The 18370-nt window shown below is 43.9% G+C and overlaps 1 protein-coding gene across 2 annotated transcripts; it reads left to right on the top strand.

Moving 5' to 3' along the window:
* The first annotated feature begins 100 nt into the window (after positions 1-100).
* On the top strand, positions 101-18345 carry LOC119171972 (uncharacterized). Of its 2 annotated transcripts, none has more exons than XM_037422890.2 (11): positions 101-255; positions 838-976; positions 1652-1836; positions 4840-5071; positions 5423-5587; positions 6577-6941; positions 8394-8508; positions 8945-9122; positions 11052-11364; positions 13381-13481; positions 17772-18345. In XM_037422890.2, the coding sequence occupies exons 1-10, from the start codon at positions 250-252 to the stop codon at positions 13465-13467; spliced, it is 1785 nt and encodes a 594-aa protein (XP_037278787.1). In that variant the 5' UTR covers positions 101-249; the 3' UTR covers positions 13468-13481; positions 17772-18345. The 2 variants fall into 2 exon arrangements, with proteins under 2 accessions (XP_037278787.1, XP_037278788.1); XM_037422891.2 differs by having other exon boundaries at positions 102-255; positions 6577-6863.
* Positions 18346-18370: the final 25 nt, after the last annotated feature.

The following is an 18370-nucleotide window of genomic DNA, read 5'->3' as shown; positions in this document are numbered from 1 at the left end:
AGCCTCACTTTTGCGGCAAAATATTTCGATATTAATAATTGACGCATGAGCAATATTGTTCTAACGTGCATTCAGTTTGCGGGAAGTGCAGAGAGAAAAAAGAAGAACGCCAAACAAAACCGGAAACGTGAATTCGTGCATTTCCGTCCTTCGTTCGCTTCCATGTTCGATCTCGCTTGACTAAAGTTCAAATGTGGATACTCACATACAAACTTGAATGTTTACCGCGGTTTATACGGCTGTAGGATTATGGCGGTGAGCGTTTGATTCGAGCGTTTTAACGCGTTCGTTCTCTCTGTGCGGTAGCGTGCTCATGGGCGTGCTAGACGGGCTCGGGAGTTGTGCGATCGTGTTCTCCCGCTGTTAGGCTCGATGTTCATTTCACCGTACGCCCGCGTGATGCTTTTCTTCAGCGCGCGCTTCCTTGGAATAGCTCGCAGATCAAAACACGGCATTACCGGCAAGAGATCGCAAAGAAAGCCGTGGCCGTGTGATCGCGTCTTCTCTGCGCGATCACTCGTTGGCGTCTCAAGGCGCTGCATTGCCCGCCTCTCCCAGCGTTTTGCCCGCGCTCGGAAGAAAAAATTTTCATCTTCCACAGTCGGTAACGTATGTGTTCGGGTTCATTTGTTGAAATACTGGCGCATCGCAGCGCATCACGGGGTCGGAAGAAAACGAGGACGGTCGAACGATCGCGCGTTCTTTAGTTTCTTCTGTGCCTTTCTTTATGCGCTGCGATTAAAGCATTCCCGAGTCGGTTCATTGAATCTACACAACAGTGCGGCCCGTTCATTGCAACGATTGTGACTTGCGTACCGATGTTCTGTTCCTCACTAGGCTGCAGAGGTCGTCGCCTCCTGTAACGACGACGATGAGCTGTGTCCGGCGATGTTCGTCGAATCCCAGCTGGAGACGCCGGACTCCGAAGTCATCGACAGGGGGAAGCTGCTCGAGAATCTACTTACAATATCGAACTGTAAGCACATGCTTCTTCACACGTCATGCTCGCTTAAACGATGCGCAGTAGACGTCATGCAGTAGCAGCGTTCTCTGTGGTATCGCAGGCATACGAAAAAAAAAAGGAAAAACATGATTAGGGATATTATTTTATGCTGAATGTATTAGCGTAATTTTGGAGTACGCACCATTATTAAGCTCCTCACATATAACTGACGTATTTACAGATGTGCTGTCGTCAGTACGCATATGACGTACGAGACAAGTATGCATTCCATGTATGCATGTTGTCAGTACTGTGTATCGACGTCAGCGCAGTATGGTCTACTTGAGAAGGAACACCAAGTTAGTAGATTCCTACCGATTAACAGCTTAAATTTGACAGGAATACATGCAGATTACTCTGCTTAAGCAAAGTTTATTTGTTTGTATATTTGTTTGCCTACCTTTGCGACACTTGGCGGCTTGGCAGGTACAAAAAAAAAAAAGTGTCGCCTTGCCCAACTAATGCAACTTCAATAAACTCTTATGACTGCAAGAAGTGGGATTTATGAGAAGCTGTCTCCCACGTCACTTTTTGTGTGAGGTTGTTGCCTGTAAGTGCTGCAGATGTGTGTGAGCAGGCTTTTGCAGATTACAGCCCCATCATTTCGTGGCAGTGAAAGTGACTACTGCTCTTGCATTTCTGTGCCAGCGGGGACGCCGGTGATTCAGGAGCGAACGGAGTACCCTTGTCCCCTCTGCCGGGGCACCTTCCCTGCTCTCGGTGACCTGGTGATGCACGAATGTCCCAAGGAGAAGCCACCCCGGTCCCTGCTCACTTGTTGCTTCTGCAGCTTTGCCACTGAGCAGACTACTGTATTTAGGGCACACCTAGATGTAAGTACATTTCTATCAGAGGAACGCTCTGCATTCCGAGGAATTCTAGTGAACAATATCTTTTTTTTTTTTCATATGTGCACAAGTCTTTACACGCCAGTGCAATGAGAAAACCGTCAATCTGTTATTGCGTTAGACAATTATTACCACAAAGAAATAATGAATAAAATTTTTAGGTGGAGCTGGATTTGAACCTCAGCCTCCCATGCTCCGGATACAAATGTCTAAACTACTGGTTCACACAGCTGTGCTTGCAGAATGTAAGCATACTGGAACCATGTGATTGCATTGGACCCGCACTGCAAAAAAATTATGTAGAAAGATGTAGCGACCAAAAGACGACGAAAAACTGCTTTAGTGGGGGGACGGGTGAAGAGAAAGAAGAATAAAATCTTCTGTCACAGTCAATGTTGGAACGTTATATTGGCGCAGTCTTCAACAGGATCAGAAACGTAAGTATGCGGATAACTTTGACTTTATCCCGAAGTTCAAGTGGCAAGTCGTATTTTTCGACGTGCAAAGTGGATGAAGACACGTATAAATTGTCTGAAGGTATCACGACTTCCGGACTGCATGAGTTCGTTGCTCAGAAAGCTGGGAAGACACTGGGTGAGCTCGACCACCAACTATCAGTGAAGCTGAAACTGAAGTACTCCGAGTTTCAAGAATACATTGTGCGGCCACTTTTGAAAAGGTCGTCAAGGGCTTTGCCAGGCAAACAAGATTGTTCCGTTGACTCATGCTTCATGGAAATCCTCTATCGTCAGCAGCAGTACGCAGAGCGACAGCAGCAAATCATGGGACAGTCTTCTTGCCGTCGTCCAGACACAGCAAAGACTCAACAAGGAGGCAGCAAAGCCTGATCCATTCGATAGTGAAAGCACAAAGCTGGACACCTGGATCAAGTTCTACGAAAACGCTTGTGTAGACAACTCTTGGCAAGAATACAGTGAGCGCATCAGGAGCATGCGTCAGTTTCTTACCGGACTGGCTTGAAAGTAGCATGAGCTTCACTTTGCTGGACATGAGACCGACACATGGGACGAGTAGAAAAGGAGTTTCCTGGCGGCTTTCGACGAAAATCCCGTTGAAAAGTGGGACTGAGCAATTTTTTTACAAATTTCAACCAGGAAAGCCCCTAGAATATTTTAATGAGAAAAGGCGGCTTCTTCAAATGGCAAGCCCGAAACTTCCGGAGTCCACGATAGTACCGCTCATTATTCATGTCCTTCTTAAGGAACTCCAGAGACAAGCACTAGTGCAATCGCCCAAAACTATTGAGAAACTTCTGGGTTCTTTAAAGAACCTCTTAGTTGGTCTGAATTCCCAGAATCTGAGCCGTTCAGATTACCATCAAGAGAAGGCACCTTGGAGGTCATGAGATTTTGGCAGTTGGCAAGGACGAAACCGAGTGATCAATGTAATCTCCGAGGCCAGTAACCACCAAGAGCATATGGCTTCTTCACACTCAGACGAGGCTGAAACAAAAAACGAATAAAAGCGCTTGTGTTGTGTGTTCTGTGTAATAGTGGCTGCGCTTCCTAGCAAGATGAATAAAAGAGGGTGCGCAGTCCCACGTGACGACAAAACTGGAAACTGTTTTTCTAACGGCTCTTAATCTCTTATATATCAAACTAAAGGTGAATGGTGAAGATGCTGATGCACTAGTGAATAGTGGGGCATCTGTGTCCGTCATAAATAAGGCACTTGTAAAAAGGAAAGAAATTATTCAAAGGAGATCAGTACAAGCACGAAGCTCCGATGGGACAAGACAAATTTATGATGAATGGGTGAGAACAAGTGTCTCTTTTCAAGGCCAGAATGCTGACATTGATGCTCTCGTAGTCAAAAGGTGTGCCTACAAATTTTTACTTTCCCGACCTGATATGAAGACCCTAAAGTTAAACCTTTATTGGAATGGTGAAGTGACTGTGGCAAAAGAGACATGTGCTTCCTTGAGCATGGCGGATCGCCTTATTACATGTAAAGATTAGGTCCGCTGCAAATTCCCGAACTTGTCTGCTTAAGCAACTACCCACCGGCAACAACAAAATTTTCGGTTTCTTTCAAGCTGAAAGATGTTACACCAATCAGGAGAAAGCCTTACAGCATGTCACACGAGAAGAAAGGTTAGTTGAAAAGCGAGTTCCAAAGTATGTTAGATGCTGGCATTATACAGCCATCGGTGTCCACGTTCGCCTTACCAATTACACTGGCTCCCAAAAAAGATGGATCTTTGAGACTATGTACAGACTACTGAGTCTTGAATTGCCAAACAGATTTATTTCCTTCCCTGATGCTAAAGATCGAAATAACTGAGGAAATGGGAGGCTGCAATGTTTTCTCCCGAATAGATCTTTGCAAAGGATTTTGGCAGATACCCCTCGAAGAAGAATACAAAATGTACACAGCCTTTGTCACTCCCTTTGATGTATATGAATGCAATCGCTTACCTTTCGGGTGGAAGAACAGTGCTGCCTGGTTTCAAAAGATGATGAATGGCATATTGAAACCTTACCTTCGAGCATTTTGTAATGTCTATGTTGACGATATTTTAGTCTATTCAAAATACGAGACTTCTCACGCTCAACATTTGACGGCTGTATTGATCGCACTGAGCAGAGCTCAACTGAAAGTGAATTTTAAAAAGAGTGAGTCCTTCAAGGCAAAAATTACATTTCTTGGACGCATCCTGGAACAAACTCTGGAAAACTACAACTATACAATATAACTACGGTGATACATCACTTCGACGACTGGCAAAGAATTTTTTGCATGGTTATTTAAAATTTTGTTACATGTACACCCATTTCATTGTGTGAACCACTTCTTCCCTGCAAAAAAGTGAGATTGTTTTTTCATATAGGTCTCTTTTTGCTGGTTAGATGTTGGCATTAACAGCGGACTCTATGAAACTGGCTCATCCCCCTCCCTATGTCATTCTGCTCTTGTAGTCCATTTTAGTGAGCAATGGAACGACCGGCTCTTCCTTTTCATTTTCAGTTACACATCAAGCCGTCATTGCGGTGTGGCCACTGCAACCACACGTTCCCGAATGAAAACGTCCTGCTACAGCACCTGCAGCTGCACGGGTCCAGTTTGCCGCTGGAGCCCCTGGCTGCCATCAACAGCACGTCGCCGTACACTGCCTACTTGTCGCCACAGACGACTCCCATTCTGGCGAACAATAACGGCACCCTCTGCGTAATCAATACACCCACCTACGTGGTGCCAGGTGAGAGCTGGTAGTGGCTACTTCTGGATGACATTTCAAAGGGGCACTAACGAGAAAATAGATTTCAACCCTTTTGCTGCCACTGCTTACCTGCTTGCCTTGTTTTATAATGAATCCTTACAAACCAGCTCAGCTGTTCATCGTTCCAAAGTTCTGATCGCAGTATTGCTAATATTGCCTTCAAGCTCTGTTCATGGCAATAAGCTCTGTACTTCCTTCTGCTATAACAAAGTCCTCTGCTCAACAGGCGGCAATGCCTCTCACTGTCAGTTTGTGCGAGTAAACAGTTCACAAGTTGCTCAGTTGGCTGGAATTTTCCAGCAGCCTTATCTCTTGGCTCAATATGTGCAGTGCTGGAGGACCACCACTCGAGGTACACATGCACATTGTGCAACGCTATGTTCCACCGACTGAGTCTACTGGCAGCACATGGTCTCAAGCATTCCGAGTTTCCAGACATCCACATTCAAGAGAACCTCTTGCTGCCAGGCAGGGGCTCGCAAGAGCCATTTGGAGGTAAGTCGCCTTGACTCGAATGTGACCAAGATGCGCACTATACCACCTAGGTGCTACAACAATACCTTTTCTTTTAACTTTTTTTTGTGCAATTGTGTTGAGTTGCCACGAAAATGCAGGAGTTAATAGTATCCAAGTGACAGGAAAGTCTAGGCTTGAATAGTTATGTGCAGAAAGCATTACAGAGGCATGCTAACGCTGAAGCAAGTTCCATGTGATAAAGAGTCGCTTGCTGCGTTATATGGGGCAGCATCCACAAGCTACACAAATTCTCTGCAAAATTGTCAGTGCAATGCCTAAACAGAGCTCTTGTTTAGATGGCGTAAGAAGCATTATGAGCAGACTTGCTACCCCAAAAACCCAGCAAAACTCTGCTTGAAATGGTGGACTCCTGATCGTGGCTTCAGCAGTAAATATCTCGATGAAATACCAGCATGTCCTCGGCTCACAAGGTTCATTGTGTCTGCTCCAGCAGTAATGATGGAAGCTAAGTTTTTCACTGAAGGGAAGTTACGCTGAGCCATCTGTGAGCAGCTGCATTGCCCACGGTGACCAATCATTAATGGAAGGAGCAGTTGCATAGAGAAACATGCTAATGACAGCATGCCTAGGCAGCTATGCTCGTGCTTGAAGTGAAGGGCTCTCCGCTAACTATTAAGGTCGAGTAAGTGATAGTGACCATAAATGCATGTCACATCATAAAGGATGTGACAGCCAAAATAGGATCAGGAGCGATTTTCCGATTAGCAAAATGTTTCTTTTGTAGCACGACATACCAAAATCAGAGAAGTATAACCCCTTCAGGAGCGAGTGTAACCCATTTCACTTCTGCATTCAATGCTGCGGTACGGTTTATGGCACTCCACATTTGCTTATATTTTGCTCTTTCATAAGTGAGAAGGTAAATGTTCAAGACACAAAAGCTGCATCCCAGGAAAAGATGCTTGGAAGCATTGATGTAAGTGATGTTCACTTATGTGTCTGCGCAGCGCTCATGTGCTCTCAGTGCTGCGTCGTGTTCACCCACCCGGTGGCCCTGGCGGCCCACTCTTGCAACTGCAAGGGCAACGAGAGCGGCGGGGCCAGTGCCCCTCTTTTGGCGGGGCAGCAGAACGTGTTGGCACCGCTGCAGCAGCTCGTCGAGTCACAGCCAAACCAGCTGTCGCCTCAGCAGCAGCTCTCTGCGGGAGTGGCCTCGAGCCCCGTGCGACTGTACTGTTGCCCGTACTGTCCCTACACCTCGTACCTGCTGGCCAGCCTTATCAGACACAAGGAGGTCCACTTCTCTCATCGTTGCAGTGAATGCTCTGTCCGGCTACCTACAATGCTTGCCCTTATACAGCACAAGCAAAAGGTGCACATGGTTCACTATCAACATGCTTACACCAACTGGAACGAGGACAGAGGAAAGGACACAGCACAGGCCCTGTGAGCAGCGCCTGTGTTGTATTCCCCTCTCTGCCCTCCTCCAATTCGTGCTGTGCAAACATGTCGATAGTGTGCATGTTTTCAGACGTTTAATGATTATTTAGACAGTGGTATGAACGAGGCAGTAATAGTTTGCATGCTGAGCAGCAATATGGAGACACCAAAGAGATGAGAAAAAGAACAGGATGTGTCGCTTATGCGGTCATTTGTACTGTTTGCCCTAGCATATGCAAACAATCCTGGTTTGAAATCCTGGTTGCATTCAAACAATCCTGATTTTAGTATGATTAGGGTTTTAGGAAAGGGAACATGTGCTGCGGAAATCATACACTATAATTCTGTCTACATAGATATTTTATCACTCGGCCGAGGTAAAGCCATTTAGGTGCACATGTAGAACAGTAGCTTGGGCTAGTTGCTAACTCACTATCAATATGTTTTCACACTGCAAATATAACGAAGACAGAGGAAAGTACACAACACAGGTACTGTAGGCAGCACCTACATTGCCTCTCAGCCTTCTATGAGTTGTCTCCCTCTCAAGTAGTCAGCAGGGAGCAATGCTGCTTGGATCAACTGAAAGTTGCACGAGGTTGCCTGTTTTGTGGTTATGACGTGGGTTCTCTTTCTTTTGGCATCAAAATAATACATTGGCTACATTTTTGGTTGACTGGCTGTATGCATATGCTGCCCTCAAAATTTTAAATTTTTTTCTTGAGGAAAATAAAAAAAAAGGGGGGGGGGGGGAAATGTTAAGCTTTTCTGCTATCTGTTGCAGCCAATACCAAAGAGTAAAATATTTCCTACAATTTTTTAGAATGGAAGCACAAACAATAACATAGATATAATGATAGATGTGATGAAAAAATACCCTAAATCATTAGCTAACATGTCAAGTTCGCTTTTAACAAAGACTTACAGAAAAGAGTAGAAGCGTGCAAAGCTAGCAAGGGTACATGTGAAGTCATAGACAACTATGGTCGTGGCTCCATTTGCTTGATAAAGAGCAGTTCTTGTTCAGGATATTTCTTCATAGTTTTGTCATTGCGTACATTCTCATACTGGTTACGTTGTGCCTGTGCTCATATCTCTCGTTAAAGTCGCATTGAATGCATTTAGGCTCAAGTGCATTTAGGTACTGTATGCATTTAAGCTTTATTTTGTGATAACTAGTTTGAATTCTAAAAAAACAAAATGAAATGCAAACTAGAAGTTCTTTAATAGCTGCCACATTGCATAGCAGCTTATTGTGTCTTGTTCACCAGCTGGAATTAGCAGATATGACTAGCCGTTGCATTTAAGTGTTGTAGACTGTTTTAGTATTAGTTAAGCAGGAAGCAGAGTGGTTGGTGTGAAAACCCTACCTCGAATGTTTCAGATGCATGCTGGTGCTCCCGCACCACCAACTCCAGTGACACCAGCCCCGCCAACAACCCCGGTGAACACTAATGGTCCTCACAAACGAGGGCGGCCTAGGAAGACGCAAGAGCAGAGTAAGTGCAACCTCGTTACACTGTGTGCTTTACTGATTTGTCGTTAGGTCCGGCATGTAGGTTTGTACTCAAGCGAGTGTTTATCGTATGTGATGCCATGTTTATTTTACCAATAGAGTTTAATTTGTCAACCAACCATCCATGTACTAAAAAGAGTGAAATTCAAGGTTTTTGTTAGATGTCGTGGGCTGTTGCAATATAGTCTCCCTGTTCATTGAACAGTGAGCTCAAAACTTTTGCAGTTGCTTGATTCTTCACAATAAAGTGTTCTTTAATACCGTATTTTTCTCTGCTGTGTGCATGTAACAGTGCTGTTTTACTTCGCCTTGCTCTAAAGATATAAATAAATAAAAAAGCAGGGATGGGTGGGAGTATTTAGACTTTAGTGTGATAATCAACAGAAGTCTGTCTTGTTGTTTTTTTTTTTTTAATCTAGTTGAGATTGACAGGATGGGGCGGATATGGCACTGCAAGACCTGCGGAGTCAGCTTGCGGAAAGGTGCCGAAGATGCTGCCACCCACAAATGCACAATGTTCCGGTGCCCTCACTGCTCGTTCGAAACTCACAAACCGAACGGTCTCAACATACACATCAACTTTGCTCATACCTTCAGGTGAGTGCACTGTTATCCCACTTCAACGATTGCCCCCCTAGCTACAAAAGTCTCCGGGAAGTTTCATCATCTCTGAAAGTACGTCTCGCTTCTTTTGCACCTGTGCACACCTTTCAGCAATGCAACCAGAACAACCGTAAAATCCCAAGCGAAGGCCCTTTTTACAATGAAGGATAATCAAGATAATTTGATGCGTACGGCACATTCACACACGGATAATCCACAAATGTTTTGAGATATGGGGGGTTCGCTTGGTCGTGGATAGAAATTACCGTATTTACTCGATTCTACCGCGCCCTCGATTGTAACGCGCACCTGATTTCCACCGCGAAAAAAAAAAAAAACGTAAGACATTGATTGCAACGCGCACCCACTTTTCTCGCCGGCCTGCACAATCACACCACTCGAAAAAACGACTCCTTTCGGGAGCGTATTCTATTTAAATATGAGGTACGGGCGAAGCTTGTGCCCATCTGACGTGTAACAGAGCATTGCCGTCACGGTAGTTTTACCGTGGACCGATGTCAGCACGCGAACTTGCTTCGCCCCCTTCTTCTCGACGGTTGTGGTGCCAGGCATGTCGAAGTAAAGAGGCGTCTGATGGGCATTCCCGATTTGCCCAAGCAGGTAGCCGTTGTTGCGCCGCAAGTTTAGGACGAACCTCTGAAAACTGTGAAGCTTTTCATCGTACTCCTCCGCAAAACTTTTCGCATGTGCATGTTCCCCTTCAGAGGGAAAAGCCTTTCCTCTAAATAAAGTCGGTTAGCCAGCACCTGCTCGCTTTAAACTGACTCTGCATTAGACCTTTTTCCAAGACTAATTGCATAGCCCGCACTTGGAGCAGTTCTGTCGTCACGGGCCGCTGTGCCGCTCGCGGCTCAAGCACATACTTGCCGAGCAGCTCTTTAATTTGCGGAAACCGACCCTGCTGTGGTCCACTGAAGCCTTTGCGTGAAGCTTTGCTGTCGAGAATTTTCTGCTTTTGTTTCCGCCGGTCTCGCACGCACGTTTCGGGAACTCCGAACGACCGCGATGCGGCCCGATTTCCGTCCGTTTCTGCACACGCCATGACTTTTCTTTTAAAAGCGGCATCGTGGTGCACTAGAGTTTTTATAGTCGGCCCTTCCACGCCGTCGATGCTAATGCACTACTAGATGACGAACTCCTCAGCACACGTACGAAGTGCCGCACATGGGAAACACATAGGCAGAAATGGCCGACGCGCCATGCCGACGCACGTAGGGGGCGGCCATTTTGGATTTGCCGATGGCAATAGATTGACCGTAATTTTTTTGTTCGTACTCGATTTTAACACGCATGCAATTTATGAACTCGCTTAACCGGAAAAAAGATGCGCGTTAGATTCGAGTAATTACGGTAAGATTTCTGCGGAGTAGCCACAAAATTCACATCTGTCTTTTTTAATGAAATGCTTTAGAGAATATACATGCATTCACTATTTTCATTCACCCTCATTGGGCAAATATAACCAAATGAATGACACAGTGAAAATGGTGGATTAGAGGAGTGGTGCTGGCAGTGGTTAGAAGAGGAAGAAGAAGGCGCCTAATTTTTGCAGCCCACTTTGGAGCACGGCGCACTGCCTGAGGCAAAAAGCATTAGTGTGAAGCACCTAAGCAGATGAATGCAGGTAAAGGAAAGAACGGCAAAGATGTGTTCATCTGTCATTCTTTCGCTTCCTTGGTCCTCTTCTAGTCGTATCGCTGCACTGCTCACTTTCATTGTACCCAACGAAAACCAGCAGGCAATGAGGCCAAGCAAAGGCTTTCCTTGGCTTCATTGTTGGTTGGTTTTCGTCGTGCAGTGTCAAACAAAGGAAGGGTCCTTGGCCTCCCTAGCTTTTTCCATTAATCTTAATGTATTTCTTAAAATCAACATTGCTCATACCCCAATGGCTGTGTTGTGCAGATGCCAGAGGTGTTTGAAAGCATTTGTGACGAAACAGGAGCGCACGCTGCACTGCACCTACTCGTGTCCAGAAAGGCCATTCAAGAACGTCACCGAAGATGACATCCCGTTGGCAGTGCTCATGCAGCTCTCTGAGCGAAAGTCCAATGAGCAGCAGGACCCTGCCCACCCTTCCAAAAAGTCTTCTGAGCATTCTTCTGGACATCAATCTGGGACCACCTCACAGGACAAACAGCTGCAACCCGAAAAGGACCCCAGTGTAGCGGAAGCGTATACCAGGAAGAGGGGCCGGCCTCCGAAAAATAGACTTCAGGTACATTGCAATGCAGCGTCTGACGAGAGTTATCGCAGATTTTGGACGGGGGAGGGGGGGGGGTATCAGAGTAGTCCTACACTGATGGTCGGGCCTAATTCTGATCAAGACAATTGCGATCCACAATCCACACATTGTATTCATGCCCCTTGATCGTGATTCGGTTGATGTCTGCATCATCTAGCTGTGGTGTGCTAGGAAAGGCTGAAAACAAGAAAAGTAAACATGGCCCATTAAAAATATACAAGATCTTTTTGTAAACTAATTTATGGTGGGGTTTCGATGCCACGATTGTTAAGCTTGTTTTGTAGTTGGACTAAACATACAGTGCTGCAATAGACATGTATGCATGAAAACGGTTTGGTGCGTTCAGTGCTCCATTACCTTATTAAGTTGTAATATGCAAAAGTAAAAAAAAAATTCAGTGTGCCTTACATAAGATCGTGTCTAAGCAGGGGTATGCTAAAATGTGAAATGTCCAAAATTTTGAAACCTTTTTGAAATCCACCTTAGTAGCAATGACCCCACACTGTTTTGAGAGTTGACAATCATTGAACAACTGTTAGATTGTCACAATTCATCATGACAACAGCAATAACATTTTCTTGAGTACGGGACTTCTAACATACTTCTTTCTTTTCGTCATAATATACAAATTGTCAGTGCTTTGGAGCTAATAATGACAATTGGTACTCATTCATTGGATCATGCAGCAGCGATAACAATAAATTCCAATAAAGAAGGCTGATCTGGATAGGGCCCCCGACTGTAATTATTAGTCACCACATTGCACAAGATCAATTGGCATGCACCTTGGGCAGCACTGAGCCTTTGTTGCCAAGAAACTTCTAGTCCAATGTTCTACAGGCAAAGACGTCCCCCCCCCCCCCCCCCCAAAAAAAAAAAACACCAGTCTATTGTTTTGGTATATATTTTGTTTCATTATAAAAATGCCTGGGTGGACCTAATGTTCGCTGCCTGATATCAGTAAAAAGCATTGAAAATTTTATTTCTTAAGTCTGATAATTTATCCTTTCAGTGTTCTTTACAAGATTGTAGTTTTGCTGAATTTATGCACTTGTTGCAAACTAAATGTTGGAGGAAGTCCTTTATGTAATGTTGGAGGAAGTCCATTTCATTTGTGGTAGTACAGTGGACTCATTAAAGGGAACCTGAAAGAACAAGGTATGTTTCGTTTAAGAAAAATGTTCTTTACCGAGAGATGAACAGGAGTGTGGAATTCAAGTTCAATTCATCACCGACCAACTGTTCAGAAATGCAAAAATAAAAACATATGTATCCCTAAGTTTAGGATAAGAAAAAAAAAAGTGAGACAGGCTCTGTATGCCTTCTTAGAATGTAAAATGTATGCTCCTTATAGTTCATGTGCTTCTGTGATCCCATTTCTCTAGCTTTAAGATCGCTTATAAATAAGCCTCGATTGCATGTGTATTCGGGACCGTTGTTGGATAAGGTATATCCACACGAAGTGCTGTCAGTTAGTCTGAAAGTTCGTTTTTGAGATTTGGATATTTCCACATGCTTCGCCCATATGAAACCTTTCCTGGTCGACATATAGCTGTAGACCTCCCTTGATTTGCTGTACTTTGCCACAGGCCTTGAGCTCATAAAAAGGACTTAGTGAAGTTATCTTTACTGCACAGAATAATTTTCTCTTGACATAAGCATTCATAACAACAGTGGCACATGAATTACACTTCACGAGAGAACAAATACTGCGCGCACTAGCTCAGTGACACACGAAACCATTATATATGCGAACTCACTACAAAATATGCTCTGTCGCCATATGTGGTGGCGATGACATGGTATCCGACATATTCGCTCACGCCTATGTCATTTTCGAAAAATAATAATTTTATCTTCCTTCCTTGGGGCTCTGCAGGGTCGTGCGTTAAGCAGCCTGTACCCATTTCACGGGGGTCAGGCTAAGTGTCGCTGCGTACATTTAATAGAATCAATGAACTCAAGTGATGTTGCGTGTATTCTCCACAGGGGCCATTGACAGTTCCACCGCCAGATCGCGCAGAACCTAAAGCTGTTAGCAGAAAACGTGGAAGACCCCGGGGAAGGCGAAAATAAGAAGCCTGCCCAAGGTGAGTTTAGGGGCAAAGCATTTGGGCCTGGCACAGCAGTTATGCCAGAAACTTATTTTTGTTCATGGGTGAGTGTGTGAGTGCAAATCACACTTGCTTTAAAATAGAGAGCTTAATGCAAAGCATTCAGAAGAAGATACCTCTGCATGTATTAGGTTATTTTGCAACGAAGGGAGGCACTGGCAGCTCAATGCAGAGGGATCAGAAACCATTGGAGGGAACACGCCAGCTTGTGGGACATGCTTCAAGAGGTGCGGCATCCTATGCCGCACCTCTCGCACTGCATTATTACAGAAAAAAATGTCGGAGAGGATTTCTAAGCATATTTGCGTGAAATAGCAACATTAAAGTGTCTTTTGGTTAGGTTGATGAAGCACCAGCAGGGTGGTAGTTCATAGTTTTATATAGAATCAGGCAAGGGGCTGAATTGTATTTTTTATTAGAGCTCTTGCTGGTGAGTAAGTGCACCTAACAGAGGTGCTTGTGTAGCTTGTAATAGCCTTCATTTACTGTCGGTTTTCATTTTTATGTGAATATAATGCATAAATACTCTGCTAGGAGAACCTTCGTACAACATTAACCTTCGCGCAACATTTTCAGGTAGGGGGTTGAAAAGGTTCACCAGGTTTGGCAACGAACGGGGGTGTGTGGTAATGAATGAATACCCAAGCCCACCCGCTTGCACGTCGACCACATGAGCGGCTTCGTTTCCGCCATCTGCGCCAGTGTGGCCCAGGGTCAGAAAAATGTCCGCATATTCCCCATTCTTGTAATCTCTTTAACTGTTTTCTGAACAAGGTTATGGCCAATGCAGCTTACACACCACATGTACTTGACAAATGAATTGGAGCCAGACAAGCAATTAAAAACACTTCTCCTCAATGCCCACATTGTCGAGAATTACGCAGAGCAGATTTACACCATCTCATTTGGGTTTGCTGCGCTTTCTCACGAGGAAGAACACACATCCTACACTTGCCACGCCATGATTAAGAAGTTTAGGCGTTGTGCTAAAATGTAATGATAAAGCACAAAAAACACTTGCGACCTATGCTTGTATAAGTTGCCTGTTTCAGGTGGCGTGGAAGAGGTCGACAAACTGGCGCGAGTGACTCTGTGGAACCTCTACTGAACGAATAAACATAGGCTGATGTTAGTTAATATGCTTATGCTGTGCACGCAATAATCCTTTCCTCACCTATTCCCAAACTGCAGCCCAAAGCCGTCCTCTTCTTTAAAACAAACGTTCAATTCGTTAAGTGGGCTGACTGGTCTTAGACATTTTTTTTTTATTTCTTCAGTGATCTTGATAAAACTTTGCAGGGTTTTGAAGTTCTTTCTGATGATTTCAAATATTTAATTAGTTTTCCTGTGACTCACTTTGTTCCAGAGATAACTTAAGTTCACCTCCTATTGTTTAAGGCCACCCTAGAAAAAAAAGTGCTTAATTAAAAGTGATATTTAGGATATGCCAACATAGACTAATGACTAAAGAGTGAAAGTATGGAAGAGGTTCTTGTTTTTGGGCCTTTATTGGTTATTTTGCAGCAAAATGAACTATAGATTTTCAAAAGCAGTTGGAATCGTGTTACAATTTTGATTAGTAATTAATTAAAAAGGCATGTGCTCTAAATTCTGCTCCCATACTTGCATTCTACACACATACAGGTTTCCACTGCAAAGAGAATTATTGTTGTACCTGCCCTAGCTGCAGAGATATTGAGGCCTCAAAATTGAATAGTCTCAAATTTACTTTTTTGAGAAAAATGGAAAAAACTGAAAACACACAGTTTCTTCAAAAAGCAACAATCATGGTGCGCATGTTTTGCAATCCTCATGAAGGCACTCATAAATTGGTAGTAGAGCTTTAGACAAAGGTGCTGGCAAATTATAAAGAAGCCTCAAAGTCGGTTCCCCACTTTTTTGCAGGTTCTGCATGTTAACAGCACCAAGAATCTGGACAGTTAAAATGACATTACAAAAAAATTACTACTTCCTGGTGCGTGAAAATTTGCGGAGAGATAGAAAAATACTTGCAGAAACCAAATATGTCAATTTTGAAAAATAAATTTTTTTGTCACTTTTTGGTCCCAAAGAGCTGCCCCCTTAAGCTGCATGAATAGCAAAATATGAGTGCAAAGCGAATTTGAATATTTAAGTGTGAGTGCAAATCAAATTGAATATTTTTCAAATTCTTTGCAGCAAAATTGCAGAAAAAAAAATGTTGGAGAGGATTCCTAAACATATTTTTGTGAGAAGGCAACTTGAAAGTGTTTCTTTTGGCTAGATTGATGAAGCGCTGGAGGGGTCGTGTTTTATAGTTGTCTTACCAAGAATGAGGCAATGCAACCGTTAAATTGTATTTATGAACATGACTTGGTGCAACCAAAGTGTTGCCGACAACACTTTACACGTGAAAGGCACAGATGTTATTTCTTCAGCCTGTCCTCCTCTTTCACCTACTGTGTAAGCCAAACTGATGTGCAGGCAAGCGAATGCTCCCTTCGTGTCTGAAATTCCAAATCTGCCTCGTAGATGTCGATGTATATGTAAAAAAACATCTGAAATTTCAGATGATAAAAATTTTCGCCGTCTCATTTTTCAGACGCTTTGCCCACATTTCAGGTCCAGAACAGCGTTAAATGAGCCCCCAACTTTTCCACATCTATCATCTTCATGTTTGAACCAGCGTTTCCTTGAGTCAATACATTTGCGACTGCAGCAGAGCCTGAAAGGCAGCTTTGCTGTAATACGAGAATATGATAGGGTGAACCATAATGAAAATCAGTAGGGGCCTCTGCCAATCAGATGTTAACTGTATTTTTTTCTTTGGGGAAGTTCTAGAAGTTCAAATAGTAAAATTCTAGTGGGAATTAAATCAAATAGCAAGCGCTATTAGACACATATTCAAAATTTCGTATATTCACCCACCCCTGCTAAAAAAGAGAATCAACTTGCCGCCGTTTTTGCATTAAGGAAGCTGCAAGACTTCTTAATTTAAATCAAATCAGTGCTGATATTTGTGATAAATTAGTCACTGCTAATACATATGTGTATTAGCAGTGACTAATACAGCAGTATGTGTGTTCCATTAAGGCACCAAATGCAGTAGCAAAAGGGTGCCACAAAGGATGGCCTAGGGGCAGACCAGTCGTGGTCTCCGAGTGGTGCCGTAGGTTACGGTTGCGGTTTTATATCCTGGCCGCGGAACCTGTGCTTCAGTGAGAGCTTCTATTACACGTATTTTAACTGTGAAACTGTAAGCCGGCCGTTATATGTCAACCCCGCCTCTATCATCATCGTAAGGGGGCGCGTGCCACAGAATTTGGGTAAATCCTTCTACTTACCGCTACGGCACGGCCTGTAATAATCCTGATAGTTGAGATAGAGAAACAAATAGCGAGAGGGAGCGAGAAATATAATTGCGAAACAAAAAAGTTCGGAACTCGTAACTTTTACCCGAAGGCGAGCCTCCCAACCACTCTGTGCTCACGCTAGCAGAGCATAGCAGAGTTTAAGCAAAAGAGTGGGAAAGGAAAGTGAATGGAATGAAAAAATGCAGAAAGAAAAAGAAAAAAAAGCCGGGAAAGAATATAAAGAAACGGAAAGCAAGCAAGCCACATACACCAGCCATCGCATGAAACCTCCACTGCCTAGTGCATGAATAGCCTGGCTGCTCCCAATCACGGCCAGGAATTCATTGGGTCTCCTGAGAAAGTGCGTACTCCCGAGGAGGATGTTGTGCATTACAAAGCTCAACGAGCCGGTCAGTCGCAATTACTAGTGGTGACAAGGCCCAAGCTTCGCTGCGCCAAGCTTTTCAAGACTTAGTGCTAACATTAAATTTAATGTTATTGAACTCGAAGTGTGATTTCAGCCCACTCAAGTCGGAGACCAACAGACATTTGTAGGACTAATGTCGCACATTGTGGACTTTAGAAAAACATTAAGATGGTCAAGGTTAGGCTTCTTCATTATAGTTTTAAGATTGTTATAATTATACAAGTACAACAATATGATCCAGTGTTTGATAACATTTATTTGAAAATTCCTGCTCGGAAAAATTCTTACCTGTCCTTGCGATTCCTCAAATACCCTAAAATTTTCGCCCCCCAAACCTTTATCAACCCTGAACAGAGAATCTCGCGAAGCCGCATGACTTCAACTAGCATTACTAACTTGCTCACTAAAATTGGCCGCTGTTTGCTATCAGCTGTTGCAAAATTAACATTTCCTTAATTTGATCTCTATCCATTGACTAAGTTGTCCACAAATCTCCTTTTCCCTCAGTTGCTGGGACTGAGCTGCTTCTGGCCCTCAGTATCAGCCCTTTGCTCCAAGCCTGCTGCCATCATTTTTTCAAGAACTCTCAACAGGGTTGGCATCACCAGTGCTGCTCGAACACTATATATTTTGTGATACGTGAGAAAACCCCGCCTGTTTTCCCTTCAAGCTTATCAGCATACGTCCATCACGAGCCCTCCTTGTCGGCACAGTTTAAAAGTGAAGGCCGCCAATGTGCTGGCATGGTTTGACGACTCTCTACAGGACACGCCCGCTGGGTGCTCAGCAGTGCAGACACCACCAGGCATGTGGTTGGTGGCTAGCTTCAAACCAGTTTCTTGTGCTTTCCGGTCATATTGGTGCTTCCAGGTGCAGTCGGCAGGAGCATCGTATAAAGCATAGAACTAGTGTGCATTGATAGGATTGATTTTAAAAGAAAGGCCGCCAATCGCCACTTGCATGGAATGAAATGGAATGAAATGAAACGGTAACAGTCAACTCGGTGGATTCCCATATGCTTGTTGTTGCCCTGCTTTTTTTTTTCTGTTGGTCTAAATAAACTTTAGGGTGTCTTCCTTGATTATGTTTCTATCTGTATACTGAAG

The sequence above is a fragment of the Rhipicephalus microplus genome, chromosome 4, assembly GCF_043290135.1.
Source record: "Rhipicephalus microplus isolate Deutch F79 chromosome 4, USDA_Rmic, whole genome shotgun sequence".
Taxonomy (NCBI): Eukaryota; Metazoa; Arthropoda; class Arachnida; order Ixodida; family Ixodidae; genus Rhipicephalus; species Rhipicephalus microplus.
The sequence above is the reverse complement of the archived record's forward strand: the minus strand, read 5'-3'. Positions and strand labels throughout refer to the sequence as shown.